We start from the raw sequence: 17041 nt of genomic DNA, 5'->3' as shown, positions 1-17041 counted from the left end.
TTTACAAAGTGCTTTCTAAAACACTACCTTGGAGAAGTAGATTGTGTATGTATCTTTATTCCCAGTCTACAGATGAAGAAACTTAAAGTGAGGGTAAGTTGTAGCAGGGGAGAGAGGTGGCAGGTGGTGAGTGATGAAAATAAAAAAAGAGAAGTATTGATGAAACATTAAAAACAAAAGACAAATGGGAAAAATCTTTGTATCTTTCTCTGATAAAGGTTTGGTAATTAAGTTATATAAGCAATTAACAGATTATATAAAGACCAAAAATATTCCCCAATATTCTGATGAGTTGTCAAAGGATATGAAGAAAAAATTTTCAAAAGAATTGCAAACTATTAGAAACTGCATGAAAGAATACTCTAAATCACAAACAATAAAGACAAATGCAAATAAAAATAACACTGAGGCAATGAGTACAGTGGAGCAGTCCCATGACCCAGAAGGGTAAGTATAGAAATAAGCAAGCGGGAAGAATTGGGAAGAGCTAGTCTAGTCACTTTTGTTTTTCAACTGAAAGGAGGCAAATACTAAGAAAAGAACTTCCCTCTGAGGGAAGAATGAAACAGGCTTAGATTAACAGAGAAGCTAGGTTTGTTGGTAACTCGGAAGCAGATCACTGGTTCTCAGATGCCCTGGAGTGCAAGTCGCTGTGGCTTTGTAAGAAGAGGTTTGGAGCCGGAGATGTGGAAGGCAGAGGGAGAACAACTAACTGAATACAATGGATTAAAGAATCCCACTAGTTTTAAAACAAGAAAAGATTTTAACCTGGGCAGCCAGACAAGAAAGTATGAGGAGAAAAGCAAGCAGAGAGTAGGTGCCCCGTAGCCCCAGAGGGTACAGCATCTGGGGCAGAGCTAAGGAAGTCTTTTTTAGCATTTTACTGACTTATTTTGCTGGTTACAGCTCTAAGGCCATTTGGGAGAAAAGAGAGTTAAGTATCTTAAGTACCTTGCTGAGGAGCTTGCTTTTCACCTCCAATACTCATATTTAATTCTGTACCTGAGAGCATGTCCCTCTTCTCCCTCAACTCCGCCTTCATGGGCGGGAGAGTGGGAGGGTCAGTAATACCATCAGCACTAGCAGCTGCACTTGGTGCTGCCCCTTTGGGATGGGGATTTGGGGGTGGAGCGGGGAATTTTGGTCCTTTTTTAGTTTTTTTTTTTTAAAGGCTCCCCATCAATCTATGAGAAAGAGGCATCTTACAACAGTTAGGAAACAATTAAGTACTTTGGCTTTTTAGGCAAGGCTGCTATAGGTCCCCTGACAGCACTCTCACCTGTTCCCATTCAAGAGAAAATTAATACACCGGTGTGGGTGGTACCATGTTCCTTAATCAGTGAAAAAATTCAGGCCTACTGATACACCTCTATTGATATGTATTAGCACCTTCACTGCTGAAATGCAATTTGGTGATACTTATCCAGATTTTGATTCCCAGCAACAGAATCCAGGATCAAGACACTCCTCCAAAAACTAGAGAGGAGGAGCCACAGATAATCCTAGAGAACTTCTAACTTTTAACTTTATGTATTAAAATTTTTTTGATTTTTGACAAAGATGAACTGGCTCCGGCAGACAGGTTTTATAACCCACCGGAAGGGCAGTGTCCGGTGCCAGCAGCTCCACTCTTTAGATAATCACCAGGTAATGTGGAGAGCCCCAGAAAGTGGTGAATGGAAGGGACCAGATAGGTTAACTGCTCGGGGGGAGAGGGTGTGCTTGTATCTCTACTGATGGAGAAGGAACTCAATGGGTGCCAACAAGCCGTGTCTGCCTTGTCCATTAGAGAGATGGAAAGGGATAGGACTCTGAGAGTTAAGGAGATGACCCGGAGGCATCGGGTAGTTCCATTGCTGACTGTGCCCACCACTGAAAGAGCCTGGCAATTAACTCTTTATGTATTTATGAACATCAGAAATAATTCTCAATGAGACTGATGCAGGACTTCAAAACCTGCAGGAATCATTGGATTCCCTGAGAGACATTAAGTGATGGACAATAGATTGCTTTTGGACTATTTCTTGGCTGCTAAAGGAAGGCTATGTGTGGTGGTGAATTGATAGTTATTTTTTTACACCTTCCTTCTGAAATTCATGGAAATCTTCATAGTATTTTGTTTATTCATATTGTTTACATTACTACTTGCTTGTATAATATTACAACTTGCCTGTGTGATTCCTCCCATGATAATGGTTACTATATACCTGCTTCAATTAAAACAAAAGAAAGGGTGAGATGTAAAGGTCAGTCAGTGGGGAAACTCTGGGTAAGGTATAAGACTCTTCAGCCCGGACAGAACCTGCTAACAATGTCTGGGTTTGGCTCCCCATCTCCCCTAAGGGCTCTGGGCTATCCTGAAAAGTCAGAGGGCCGTGATAACCTGGGTTGAGATTGAAGCAGAGTGAAACCAGTTGGAAGAGTGATACCAGGTGGCAAACTACGTACAATAGCCAGGTGTTTATGTGGTCCCACATGCACAGAGTTTTTGTTACATTATAAAAAGGGGAAAGACCTTGAAATAAAGGAATTCCATTTTCCCACAACCCTCAGGAGTCCCACCTCATCACTTTTCCACTAGAAAGGATTTTAATCACCCTGGAGTGGGGGCTCTAGAAAGCAGCATATTTTAATCACCCCAGCATGGAGGCTCTAGAAAGCAACAGTAAGTTTTGTCACCCCAGTAGGAGACTCTAGAAAGCAGAACACAAGTTCTGACAAGAACAAGAATCCCATGATACACCAAAATATTCATAGCACATTTTGAGACATCAGAGAATTGAAAAAGCATATGATCATCAATTGGGGAATGGATAAATCAATTATGCCACACAAATGTAATAGAATATTACTGTGCTATAAGATATGATAACTATGCCAAATATAGAGAAGCAGGGAAAGAGTTACATGAACCGATCTATAGTAAAGCAAATGGAGCTAAGAAAACAACATACTACAACAATGTACATGGATACGATAAACATCCCCTCCAAAGTAAGTAGTGCAGAATAAGCATAATTCAAAAGAAGATATGAGAAGATACCCTTCATCTCACTCCTTTGCAGAGGTTAGAAATCCATAAGTTTAGACAATGCACACTTTTTTGGTGTATGGATCATCTATACTGATTTTTCCCTTTTTCTTTGGCTTTAAAAATGTTATTTTCTACATATGTACATAAAACAATGGTTTTCTGAGAAGGGTATGGAAAGGATACTAGGTGAAACACTAAAAAACTTTAACAGAGTTTCAAAGTTCATATATAATCCTCCATTTCTGTTCTTTAATAAATTTTTTGATAAAATGTTTTGTCTTATTTAGAAAAAATAAAAAACAAAATAAGATTTAGAGAAGTTCTTAGTCTAGAGTCAACCACTGCTAAATAGCAGAGTTAGAATTCAAATCCAGATGTATGCCCCCAAGTTTAGCATTCTTTGCAGTATGTGAAGCTTCAGTCAGTCAAAAAACATTAATTTAGGTCCCATATACTGTGAAGAAAAATGAAATAGTATCTGCAGTCAGAAAGTTCTATTTCACTGCTATAAAGTACTGGATTATAGTGTTGATTAAGAGACAGTTGGAAATCTTGCTCTGCTTCGGATTTCTGCTATATCTCTGGACAAGTCACTGAGTTTTCTCTCTATACTCATTTCCCATCTATAAATGGAAGTAATTATTTACAACATTCTTTGATAGCTCTATACTAAAGGTAAAGGTGATTAAGAACTAAGTCAAATAGAAATTATTCAGTGCTTAATGGAAAAATTAAGACTTCTTGAAAAGACTAATTACAGCAGATGTTTATATGACATAAATATTTACAATTTGGGAAGACTTTTTTCATAGTAACTCTCTGAATGATAATAGATTTACAGCTAGGAGTTAAAAGAGGTCATCTAGTGCAGCCTTTCCATTTTATATATGAAGAAACTGAGTCCCAAAGAAGTAATTTATCCTAAACCACATAGGCAATTGGCACCAAAGTCCAAATCTGAACCCAGGTCTTTGGACATTTGCTCTTTCCATTGTGAATTACTAAAATGTATGAATTAACAATCCCCATTTTACAGAAGAGGGACCTGGCTGATTAGAATATTAGCGGCACCTGCCTGAGGGACTACAACTATTGAATCCCAAGGTCATGACCCAAATTCAAGTATTTTAAAGCTACAGTCAATGTTATTTTTCCCCATCCTGAGTGCTTTTTTTACATTTATATTCACAGATAACAATTCTTCTATAAGACACAAGAATCAAAGAAAGGCAATATCCTAAGCTTAGAAAAAAATAAAATCCAAACAAAGCCCATTAATCATCTTCTTAAAATTGATTGAAGCCATAGGACCCATGGTTGAAAAAACAGCTGGGGAATAAATATTATCAGAAAAGCTATGAGTTCTCCTTCCACAAAGTTATGATCCTTTAAAAATGTAGAATGTAATCTCTCTGCAAGCAAGGACTATTTTTCATTCTAGCTTTGTATCTCTGTTGCTTAGAACAGTGTCTGGCACATAATAAGTGCTCAACAAATGCTTGCAAGGTTTGAAGATCTGGAAGATTTTTTTGGAAGCCACGCTGTGATAACCATATTTTTGTTTCTTAGTGCTATCAGGTCTAAATTGCTAGAAACTAAAAAATAATTTAAGAGTAAATCAACTTAAGGCTTTTGGTACTTTACCTCCTCCATTCATGTTACTAGTTCAAAAACCCTGGAAATGGCTCATTCTTTTCCCATCAATTTCTTAGATATCTCTTTTCCCTCCATGAACAATGGTAAATTTACAATACATACATAATTATGATCTCTGAGGATTTAAGGATTCTTTTAACCTCCACTACTAGACTAACATTAAAAGATGGAGAACAAGGGACAAATGAAGCAAGACTGAGTCAGGCCATATAAAAGATAAAGACAAATGATGATATGGAATTTGAGAAGGTCAGTCAGAATAATAGGAAAGATAGCTATCTAGGATAGAATTAGTATGAATTTCTTAATCTTATTCAGTACTGGCCTGGCCATTTTAACTGATGAATAGAAATCAATTAACTTAAAATGTGTATCCCTCTTCTCCCCACACGGACCACAGTTTGCACATAAAGATAAATAATAAATATTTATTGAGTTGAATTTCCAGGCCATTTGATTAAGACACTTTTTAAGATTTTCTGAATGCTGGGATCAGCTGGTAGAGGGAATGGAAGCAACCTTCAGTCAACGCAACACAAGTTTTCTAGTCAACAAATTCAGCAATTACTAAGTACCTAATCTGCGAAGGGCACCATACTTGGTGCAGGGCAAGAAACAAAGATTAGACACAAGAGGGCCCAGCCTTCTTGCAGTGTATGGTTTAAAAGAGGGCAGAAAACAATACACAATGTTCATCAGAGAGATGCAGGTCAAGTACCAAATATTTGGCACCAAAGGGGGAAAAGGGTATTACGAACTGATCTGTTTTGACCAACAAAATACAATTAGCCAGCTGGATTCCTCACAAGTGCTTTTAAATTTCATCAAGTGCTTTCCTTCAAGTAAGGCTTACTTCAAGTAAGGGGTCCTCAAACTTTTTAAATAGGGGGGCACTTCACTGTCCCTCAGACTGTTGGAGGCCGGATTATAGTAAAAATAAAAACTTTGTTTTGTGGGCCTTTAAATAAAGAAACTTCATAGCCCTGAGTGAGGGGGATAAATGTCCTCAGCTGCCGCATCTGGCCCGCAGGCTGTAGTTTGAGGACCCCTGAAGTAAGTTAATAAAGTGAATAAGTATTATCTCCATTTTACAGAGGTAGTAACTGTCAGATGACTTGCCTTCAACCATTAAAATTTCCTCCTAAAAACTCAGATCTTATTATAGGAGAGGCTAAAACGAGAACTGGTTTTTGTACAAAAAGGAGATGGAAGCAAAGTTTGTGTGGACACAGACACTATCATTATTCCCAGCCCCACCTTCCTAACTTCAGTTAAGTCGCCCACAACTTAGGCCATAGCCATTGGTATCAATGGGTGATGTTGGCTGGAAGGAACCATTACCTCTGTGACTTCTTTGTCCTGGATCAGCGCCTGGAAGAAGAGGTGGTGCACCGGAGGTCTGAGGAAATATCTTAGTCTGTGCAGACAGGGTTTCCTGGGCAAGTCCGCCGCTGGGGGCTTTACTGTCCTGGCAGCCGCCGGCACAGCCTTGTCTAGGCTGTGCCGAGCCCAGGGAGCCCGTTCTGTGGAGAATCGCTGTGCAACGGGGGAGAAGTCTTTCTGGAGCTGACCAGCGTGGCCAGCAGAGGCTCCCTTCTTCTGCCAGTTACCCGCGCACCGGTCGGGGGAGTCCTTCAGGAGACAGCGCCCTGACGCACTCTGGCTGCCGCTGTCACTGCAGCTGCTGCTGATTGGGGAGAGTGAGAAAACGTCGGAGGAGAGCTGCGGACTCGCCAGAGAGCCCAGGTCGCTGTTGAAGGTGGTCGTGCTGCAGTTGCGCTCCGAGCTACACAGCGAGTCCTCACCGCTGGAGACCGCAGGGAGGCGCTCTTCACATTCAGAGCCCCAGACTGGGTCCTGCCCAGCAGGCAGACTTCCACACGCTTTCTTCTCGAGGCGCGGGGAGCCCGCCCCAGTCCGCCGTGTTACCTCACATTTGATAGGATGACCGGCTTCTGCCGCACAATGGGAATGCTGCTTCTGAGAACAAGGGACGGACTCCAGATCTAGGTTCATACTGTTCTTGCAAGCAGGAGCAGAGTTAAAGAGACCCCCCCCTTCCTCCTTTTCCTCCTCCTCATCTTCGTCCTCCAGCCCTGTCAGATCTATAAAACTAAGTCCATTGGGAGTCTTCCCTACTGGGTAAGTCTTCACTACTGGGTCAGTGTCTTCGGTTAAATCGATGAAATCCTGTTGGGGGAAGGTAAAGAAAATGAAACATTAACTAATGATTCTAAACTTTCTTAGTAAAGAAGAGATACATAACTACTCAGAAGTTTGACCTAATAAACCATACAAGAAAAACCAAGTGGATGAAGATTATCAATTGCCCAGATTAATTGAAAAGAAGAAATGAATAATGAGTTGTGCCTTGAATTAAATATAATGAGACCAAAACAGATTGCCTTTAAGAAATTATAAAGTCAAAAAAATTAACAAATGAAAGGAAAAAAGGTCAAGAATTTCCAAAAAACCAATGGAAAAAAGAATGTAAAGGAAGGAAATACAGCAGTACCAGACCTTAAACTAAATTGTAAGGCAGTAAATATCAAAACTGGCTGAGAAATAGAAAGATGGGGTGAGTGGAACAGAATAGAAACATAATTCATAGCAATAAAAATTTCAGTAATCTTGTATTTGACAAATATAAAGATTTAAGCTTTGTGAGTAAGAATTCCTTATTTGGTAAAAAATTTTTGGGAAAGCTGGAAAGCTATCTGGCAGAAGCTGGGCACAAATCAATATCTTAAACCATGTACCAAGATAAGACTAAAGTGGATACATGACAGATACGAAAGGAGATACCACAAAAAAAATTTGAAGTATATGGAACATATTACCCAATAGACTCATAGTTAGGAGAATAACAGATAAACAAGAGAGAGAGAGCACTGTGAGGATAATTTTCAATTATTGTTAGATATCATTTTCAATTATATTAGATGAAAAAAATTTTGTACAAATAAAACCAATGAAGCCAAAATTAGAAGGAGAGCAGAAAATTGGGGGGAAAGTTTAAGAGAATCTATTAGATAAAGGTCTTATTTCTCATACACACAAAGAACTTTATCAAATTTATAAGAATACAAGTTATTCCCCAGTTAATAAATGATTAAAGAATATAAACAGGTAGTTTTTCAATGAAGACATCAAAACTATATAGTCAAATGAAAACATGCTCTAAATCATTACTGATGAAATACAAATTAAAACAATTTTAAGATACCATTTTATACTTATCAGAGTATCTAAAATGACAGATGCCCTTCAATTGGAGAATGGCTAAAAAAGAGTAGTATATGACTGTGACAGAATACTATGGTGATGTAAGAAATGATGAGCTGCTCAACAATGAGATGATTCAAAACAGTTCCAATTGTTCAGTAATGAAAGGAGCCATCTATACCTAGAGAGAGGACTGTGGCTACTGTGTGTGGACCCAACATAGTAATCTCACTCTTTCTGTTATTGTTTGCTTTTTGTTTTCCTTCTCAAGTTTTTTTTTTTTTTTTTCTTTCTAGATCCGATTTTTCTTGTGCAGCAAGAAAACTGTATAAATATGCATATATATATTGGATTTAACATTTAACATGTATGGGACTACCTGCCATCTAGGGGAGGGGGTGGTTTTGCAAGAGTCATTGTTAAAAATATTACCCATGCATATGTTTTGTAAATAAAAAGCTATAATAAAAAATGATGAGCTGGATGATTTTAGAAAAACATGGAAAATCCTGCACCTATAAAAGAAGATGCTATTCATCTTCAGAAGAAGAACTGAGAAGTAGAAATATGTATAGTATAGTATGGTCTTACATATATTCGTGTTTAATTGTAGCCTTCCCTAAGGCAGGCTAGGAAGGAAAAAAATAAAATTGAGAAAAAAAGAAATTATAAAGTCTCTTGAGTAAACTTCTACAAAGCCTATTAATACTAATATACTAACAGTGTTATGTAGCTCTTAAGACATGGAACACAATATGGTCTTCAGTGAACTGAAGATGTGTATCACATAGCAAGCAAAGAAAGGGATATAGAAACATGTAACAAAAAACTTCAAAGAAAGAGTCAAGGATTTATGTACGTGTATGTATGTATATATGTATGTGTGCACATATATAGAGACAGAGATAGACAAAAATTTTTTAATCAGCAAAAGTTCACCTTTTTTCCCTCCTATTCTAATCCTACTCTATTCCCCCTACTCCCCAGATAACTGAGAATAAAAGAAAACCAAAATCCTCATTATAAACATGTATAATCAAGTAAAACAAATGTCCAGACTGGCTATAGCCAAACAAAATATGTCTCATTTTCTACTCTGAGATCTTCATCTTTCTTAGGAGATAGGTAGCATGTTTCATCATTGGTCTTCTGTAATCCTAGTGTTGGTCATTATGGATGATCAGAATTCCTAATTTTTCCAAAGTTGAAACATCTTTGCTACCACTGTATAAAATTGTTCTGGTTCTATTCACTTTACAGCATCAATTCTTCAGTTCATATAAATCTTATCAGATTTCTCTGATCATTTCTTACAGTACAACAATATTCTATCACATTTATATATCATATTTTGACAGTTCTCCAGCTGTTGGGCACTCCCTCAGATTCCCATTCTTTGCCATTTCAAAAAAAGTTTTATTTTTTATATCCGTAAGAGTTGATTTTGCTTAGGAGTAATCCTTCTTTGAATCTGCCTTCTCTCAAATTCTCCCTTCTTCCTTTTCCCTCCTGTTTTCCGACTGAGTGACATGAATTTCTGCATCTAACTCCATGTGTATGTATGTGTTGTTCCTTTTTGTCACTAGTAGATCATCTAATCCAGTGATTCACAGGACTAGGCAGGAATGTCCTCCATGATATATTAACAAAGGGTCGTTCAACTGTGTACTGAGGCCAAATAATAGAAATTATTGCCTAAAATGGTAGCTCATTAAAGTTTCAGACAACTCAATTTCCAGGAAATTATTCCTTCTATGAACTTGGAATTTTCTATCTATCTTTGGATATTCTGAATTTGAAAATAGACTCATTTAAGAGTCATTTGCATAGAGATGATAAAGAGACTAATATAGAGAAGAAGGCCCAGGTGTGGAAGTGTGTGTATGTGTGTGTGAACAAGATGATGATCCTGTAAAAAAGGCAGAGAACAACAAATAGCCACATGGATAAAGGGAGAATCAAGAGAACATGTCACAAAACACAGACAGAAAAGAATAAACCCAGAAGTTGGTCAATAGTGTCAGATGCTATAGAGAAACCAAGATTGAAAACTGATAAAAGGTTAGCAAGTAGTAATGAGAAGGGAACTGTTTTGGTTCAGTTGATGGTATACCCAACTTTTCCTACACGTCAATTAAGAAATGGAGGAGATAGTTATAAGACACTAATTTGAGAGGACAATTAGGTCCAATGGTTTGCTTTAAGAATGAGAAAAAATTTTCATACCAAACTATGAAAAAGTATTTTATAGAGCTAGAAAAAAAAAATCAAAATTCATTTGGAAGAACAAAAGGTCAAGAACATCAAGGGAGTCAATGAAGGAAGGTGACCTCATAGTACCAGTTCTCAAAGTTAATAAAGCTGTAATCAAACAATCTGGTACTGGCAAGAGTGGTAGATCAGTGAAACAGATCAGTTACACAAGACACAGTAGTAAATGATCATAATAATTTAGCATTTGAGAACAACAAAAAGCCAAGCTTTTGGGACAAGAACTCACTATTTGACAAAAGTTGCTGGAGAAACTGGAAAACAGTATGGCATAAACTAGGTATAGACAAATATCTCAAAATGTATAGCAAGATACGGTCAAAAGGGATACATGATTTACATGTAAAGGATGATATCATGGGCAAATTAGGAGAAGAAATAAGTTTACTTGTTAGACTCATGGAGTAGGGAAGAATTTATGACCAAACATGAAATAGGGAGTATTACATAGTGTAAAATGGAAAATTTTGATTATATTATATATAATATGACATGATATATATTTTGCAAACTATATATTTGCACAAAATCAATAATATATATAGTGCAAATAATATATATTTGCACAAACAATGCAATTAAGATTTTAAAAAAAGCAGAAAACTGGGGGAAAATTTTTTACACCAAGGATTTCTGATAAAGATCTCATTTCTCAATTATACACAAAACTGAGTCAAATTTATATGAATATCAGCCACTCCCCAATAAATGGTCAAAGGATACCAACAGGAAATTTTTAGAAGAAATCAAAGCAATTTATAAGTCATTTAAAACAGTGCTCTAAACCACTCCAGATTACAGAAATGCAAATTAGAACAACTTTGAGGTAACTAACTCACACTTAACAGATTAGCTAGCAGAAAAGAAAAATGACAAATTTTTGGTGAGGTCATTAATGTACTCGTGAATTGACCAATATTTTGAAGAACAATTTGGAACTATAAACAAAAGGCTATAAAACCATGCATATCCTTTGTTTTAGCCATTCCACTGGTAGGTTTATATCCCCAAAGAGATTAAAAAAAAAAGGTGGGGTGGGGAAGGGAAAGGACCTGTTTGTACAAAAATATTTATAGCAGCTCTTTTTGTGGTGGTAAAAAATTGGAAATTGAAAGGATGACCATTAATTGGGGTATGGCTTAACAAGTTGTAATATATTATTGTATGGAATGATCCGAGATTTATAAAATGATTAGTAGGAGGCCTTCAGAAAAATCTAGGAAGATTTACACAAACTGATACAAAGTGAAGTGAAAAAAACCAGAAAATATTGTATACAACAGCAATACTGTATAATGACTAGGCCATTTTCAGCAATACAGTGATCCAAGATAATTCCAAAGATCTCAAGATAATAGACATCTACGATCTAAAGACTATCGATTCTGAATGCAGATTGAGACATACTATTTTTCATGTATTTTTTTTTCTTTTGTGTCTTCCTTAGTAACAGGATTAATGTGGAAGTACATTTTGCATAACTACACATGCAAACCTATATCAAACTGCTTATTATGTGTATGTGGGAATGGAGGGAGAAAATTTGGAATCCAAAATTAAAAAAGGACAAAAACTGTCTTTACATGTAATTAGGAATAAAATATTTTTAAAAGAAACTACTGGATACAAGACTGGAGTAGATGAAGTCGGAGTTAAAAAATTTAGAACAAAAGGAGTTAAAAGATTGGAAGGGATAAAGTAGGAATTAAAAGATTGAGGATAAAAAGTATCTTAAAAATGATCTAGTTCAAACCCTTTCATTTTATAAATGAGCAAAATTGTTCTTTGACCTTTTACCTTGTTATTTATAATCTGATTTATTAAGCTAGATGTGGCATTGGGGTCAGGAAGATGGAATTCAAATCTGACCTCAGACACTTAGTAGCTGAGCAAGTCACTTAACCCTGTCTGCCTCAGTTTCCTCATCTGTGAAATAAACTGGAAAAAGAACTGGCAAACCTCTTCAGGATCTTTATCAAGAAAACCCCAAATGGGGTTATGAGTCCACGACTGAAAACGACTAAACAATTACATGATGTTTACTTGCTTCATAGAACCACATGAAGAAGCGATAAAGAAGATGCCGCTTAATATTTACGGCAACGAAATTTGGAAAAAGGAGAGGAATCCCTGGTCCTTCATTTCTTCAAGAAGCTTTACAGTTATGATGGGTAAAGGGGAGGAGCGGCAGAGGTGATGGGCTGGTAAAAAAGGGAAGGGGAAATCGAAAGGGGAGAGAAAAATGAAAAAGGTGAGAAAAGGGAGCAGGAAGAGGATAAGGGAGGGAAAAAAAGAGTAGGAGGGTGGGGAGAGGAGAAGGGTTACCTTCCTAAGCTCTCAAGGAGTGCACAATGCAATAAAGGGTGACAGCGTGCAGACAAGAAACACACAAATAAACAAAAAAGAAATGAGGATAATAGAAGGAAGACATTAGCAAGGGGGGGAGAAAGGGAAGGGTAGGAAGACGAGAAGGGAGAGCAAGGAAAGCCAAGGGTTGAGGAGAGAACACGGACTCACCACCACATTGCATGCGGATTCGGCGTCTCGGATCCAGCGTCTGATTCTGATCCGGTGTATTCTTGTGTTTCGGACTCGGTTTCGGATCCCGCTCTGCCAGGACCTGCGGGTTCGGTCAGCGCCGGAGCTTCTAACAGGATTGCAACGCTCGTCATCGCTGCCATCCGAAATCACAATGGGTTCCGTCATGGGCTCGGCTTCTGAGGAGCTCCTGGAAGCTAGGGTGTCCGCTCCCGAGTGCCTAGGGCTGCGGCTACGGCTGCGGCTACGGCTGCGGCCATCCCGGTCCAGCCCGGGCCTCGCCTTCGCCGTCGCCTCAGCCTCTTCCCGTTCGGATCCCTGTCCGAATTTCCTCTGCAGTGGGGGCCAGGGCCCAGGCGGGCTTGGAGGGGCCTGGTGTGCGCTCTGAAGCGGAGAGGGAGGCCCGGCTCGAGTCATGGATCCTCGGGCAGGGCTTGGGCTCGGGCTCGAACCGGGCCCTCGAGCCTGGGAAAAAGAGAAAGGGCGCTTCGGGGCGAAGGCGGGGTCTCTTGACGCGGGGAAGCCTGTTCGTTTGAGGCCTCCCGAGCTCCTCTGCAGGGCTATGGGGTGGAAGGGCATGAGAGGGCGGAGCCTGGGCACGCAATCAGTGGGCTGGGCTTGAGGAGAAAAACCCGAATCTGGCTGAGCTAGGGCTGGCGTCCGAGCCTCGTAGCAACCTCTCTTCTACTCCACACTGAGAGTAGACGAAGGGAGAGGATTTCGCAGTGGGGTCTTTCCTCCGAATTGGGAAACGGAACCCGATTGAAATGGCTTGTTTTTTAATCGATTGCTAGAGGCGCTGAATCTCATAAAACAACTAATAATTCTTTTTTTTATAAGAGCTTTTTCTTTTCAGAAGATATGCATTGATAATTTTAAACATTCATCCTTGCAAAACCTTGTGTTCCAAATTTTCCCCCTCTTTTCTCCCCCACTCCCTTCCCTAGATGGCAAATAATCCAAAATGTTAATTAATGGGAATACATATTTCCACAACTATGCTGCAAAGAAAAATCAGATCAAAAAGGAAAAAATGAGAAAGAAAACAAAATGCAAGCAAACAACAACAAAAACGTGAAAACACTTTGTTGTGATCCACACTCAGTCCCCACAGGCCCCTCTCTGGGTGCAGATGACGCTATCGGAAAACCATTGGTGCGGGCCTGAATCATCTCATTTTTGACGAGAGCCACATCTGTCAGAATTGATCATCGTATAATCTTCTTGTTGCAGTGTACAATAATCTCCTGTTCTGCATTTCACTCAGCATCAGTTCATGTAGGTTTCTCTAGGGCTCTCTGTATTCATCCTGCTGGTCGTTTCTTACAGAACAATAATATTCCATAATGTCCATATACCACAATTTATTCAAACATTTTCCAATAAATGGGCATCCATTCTGTTTCCCGTTTCTTGCCACTACAAAAAGGGCTGCCACAAACATTTTTGCACATTGGATCCCTTTCACTCCTTTAAGATCTCTGGATATAAGCCCAATAGAAACACTGCTGGATTAACGGGTATGCACAGTTTGAAAGCCCTTTGGGCATAACAACTAAGAATTCTGCGTCAGAGAGGAGTCCAAGCAGCCACATAAGAAAGGCCACCTCACTTCTTTGAACATTATTGGGGGTAGGGGTGAGGGGGAAGGAAGATGAATAGGGAGGAGCAGTGAACTATTAATTTCCTCCTTATTAAGACATCCTCCAATCAGGACTGCCTTGCCTTTCCCAGGGAGATCCCAACTATGCACCTGTCAGGCCAATCAGAAAGAAGACACATTTAGACTTAAAAAGCCCTTTCAGTTCTCACCCAGGGGTCTTTGGCACAAATGAAGGCAGATCACCAGCCCCCTTTGCTGATTTGATATCATATTAAGAAAAGTTATTGTGTTCAGAAGATTGTCTTAGTTTGATTTTTGTTAAATTCTGCTAGTGACAATATAAAATACAGGGTATTTTAGCATTTGTCTCTTCCCAAACTCATTGAATTAGATAATCCATGCATTTCAACAAGAAAAAAGATGCTTCAAAACTTGATGTTTGCCTGGCACTCTTAAGTCCTGGTTGAGCAGTAAGGATGGGAGATTGGCCAGATGTACTGCCCAGCCCCCACTGTTGCTCTTGCCCTCTGCCATGGCTAAGGACTGTCAGGTTGCAGCCCATGATGCTGAGGTGCTCATTACTGGCAGGTCATGGGGCAGTCAGTATAGGGTGTCCTGGCTCCTGAAACAGTAGTAGTAGAAGGGCACTGGCTAGTGTGCTCAGCAGGAGGAGCGGCTCAGCAGGAGGGAGCCCAGGGAAGGCAGCATTGGAGCAGAGGACAGGGAACTCCTAGCAACCTGAAGCTCCGAGCAGGACGAGGGACCATACCTTCCACCCACATATCCAGGCCCCTCAGGAAACGTGGATGTCGTGGGGTGGGGGGAGAATATAAATGTCTCAGAAAGTGAATTGGGTCAAGAAGGGAGGAGCCTGGATGGGCTGGGCTTGTTTTTCTGTTGCCACAAGCTCCTTACTGCTTTGAGGAATTGGGTGGGGAGAGATACTCAGACTGTGGACTGAAGATATACTCCTTATGAGAAAGATCAATTCCATACCTGTCGTTTTCATTTTTACCACTTGTGTCGTCTGGAACCAATTAACAACCAGTACCAAGGTACCACTGAAATTAGAAGGGGGGGGGGTAGTGGAACAACCAACCAGAGGAGCATCAGAAAAGTGAGATTTATTCTTAGCTGTCTTCGAATTTAGGATACCAAAGCTAAATGCGGAAGTTCAGCATGTGCTATTCATCCATTCAACAAAGATACAGGTACAAGAGATGTTGTGAAGGCAAAATGGATAAAACAATAGTTGATGAGATTTGGGGGATGAGGGGGAGAAAATAGTAGGACCGAGTCTGAGAATATAGAAGAATGATATTACCCTCTATTTATAATATATGGTCTCTGTAGTTCAATACTCCTGTCAATGTATTTTTCCTATTTAAGCCTTTGCAACTGTAAATGCTAGTCTTCTCTGACTATAATAGAATTGTTATTGTTTTCTAGCTAACAGAACACATGTATATATAGGTAGACAGATTGGTTAACTGGATTCTATTTCTCTTTAATGAAAGTTCTATTCATCTCACATGTAGAATCCAAACAAAAAGCTGTAACTATTTTTTTTTAGCATCTGTTTGTGCTTGTTTTATGAAGCCATTAATTTTCTTTTTATAATTTTTTTGCATCACTCATTACTTTCATCAATTTTTCCTTTACATTTTTAACTCTTTTTTTAGCTCCTCCAGGAATTCTTATTGGACTTATGTCCAATTTACATTCTTTTTTTCTCTTTTAGGCTTTCCTTGTCATTTTCATGTTATAGGTAGCAGTGGGGCAGAGGACCAGGGACTCCTGGCAACCTTTAGCTCCAGGCCATAGCCAGAGCCCTGGGTGGTACAGGGTGAGGGATTATAGCTTCCACCCACATATCCTGTGGGTATGAAATGATATAGTCTGGTGTCTTAGATTAGCTAGTATAAAAGGGAGCAGTATAGCTTGTTCAAAACACCTATTATGAGAAAAATTAGTTCACACACTAAGTTTATGTCTTGATCATTTCTGTCACCATAGTAGTTTTTCATGGTCAATTTTTTTGTTTGTTCATTTTTTCTAGCTTAGCTCTTGACTTTTTTTATTTTAAAATTGGGCTCTGTTCCCAGCATTATCCCAAGCTTCAGTTTTTTCCTGAATGCTATTTTCAGAGATAGTTCTGTGGGTTAATTTTCAGTGCTTCCAAGGTAGTGTGATCTGGGGATAAGAAGTGTGGTCACTGCTCTTCTCATCTGAGCTTTAGTCTTTTCCCAGCAAGGACCTCTGCTTTCCTGCAGCCACAAGAACCAGTGTTTCTCTCTGCCCTGGAACTGCCTATGGACAATGCAACAACACTCTGCATCCAATGCCAGCTCAGGGTCTGGTCTTCTTTTTCTGAGCGTTGTTCAGTGCCCTTTCTGTCTTTAGCTTCTGCTAAAGCCCACAGATGGTGTCATTGTTATGTTGGGCTCCTGGCCATCCTCTACCCCAGTGTCAGAGAGGTCAACTCTTAAGTTGACTGAAGCTGGAAAAAGTCTTGGCCCAAACTTTTATTGGCTCTACCAATAAAATTCTACAGATTTTAATTTGTTATGTTATTTTAAAGTTGTTAGGAGAGAAATGTTGAGAAGTTCACTTGGATTGTTGCCTTTCTTCCACTATCTTTCCCACTGTTACTATTTAAAACAAAGGCTTTTTTTTTCTTTGCAAAAATAAGCCCCAAGGCTGTTCTTCTTGGC

The 17041-nt window shown here is 39.2% G+C and overlaps 1 protein-coding gene and 1 long non-coding RNA gene across 2 annotated transcripts in view; one reads left to right on the top strand and one right to left on the bottom strand.

Annotated features, from left to right (window-relative positions):
• The window catches only part of SIMC1 (SUMO interacting motifs containing 1), a 30199-nt gene extending 16879 nt beyond the window's left edge, over positions 1 to 13320 (bottom strand). The window contains exons 1-2 of the mRNA XM_051978984.1: positions 12704 to 13320; positions 6032 to 6880 (exon numbers count right to left, since the gene is read on the bottom strand). Coding sequence (XP_051834944.1) covers positions 6032 to 6880; positions 12704 to 13303 — 1449 coding nt within the window. The 5' untranslated portion in view covers positions 13304 to 13320. The remainder of the gene's footprint in view (positions 1 to 6031; positions 6881 to 12703) is intronic.
• Positions 6744 to 7087, top strand: LOC127550254 (uncharacterized). The gene is made up of 2 exons (XR_007950808.1): positions 6744 to 6832; positions 6938 to 7087. It is a non-coding gene; the product is annotated as an uncharacterized LOC127550254 (long non-coding RNA).
• Positions 13321 to 17041: the final 3721 nt, after the last annotated feature.

Source organism: Antechinus flavipes, chromosome 2 (assembly GCF_016432865.1).
Source record: "Antechinus flavipes isolate AdamAnt ecotype Samford, QLD, Australia chromosome 2, AdamAnt_v2, whole genome shotgun sequence".
NCBI classification, from domain to species: domain Eukaryota; kingdom Metazoa; phylum Chordata; class Mammalia; order Dasyuromorphia; family Dasyuridae; genus Antechinus; species Antechinus flavipes.
The sequence above is the reverse complement of the archived record's forward strand: the minus strand, read 5'-3'. Positions and strand labels throughout refer to the sequence as shown.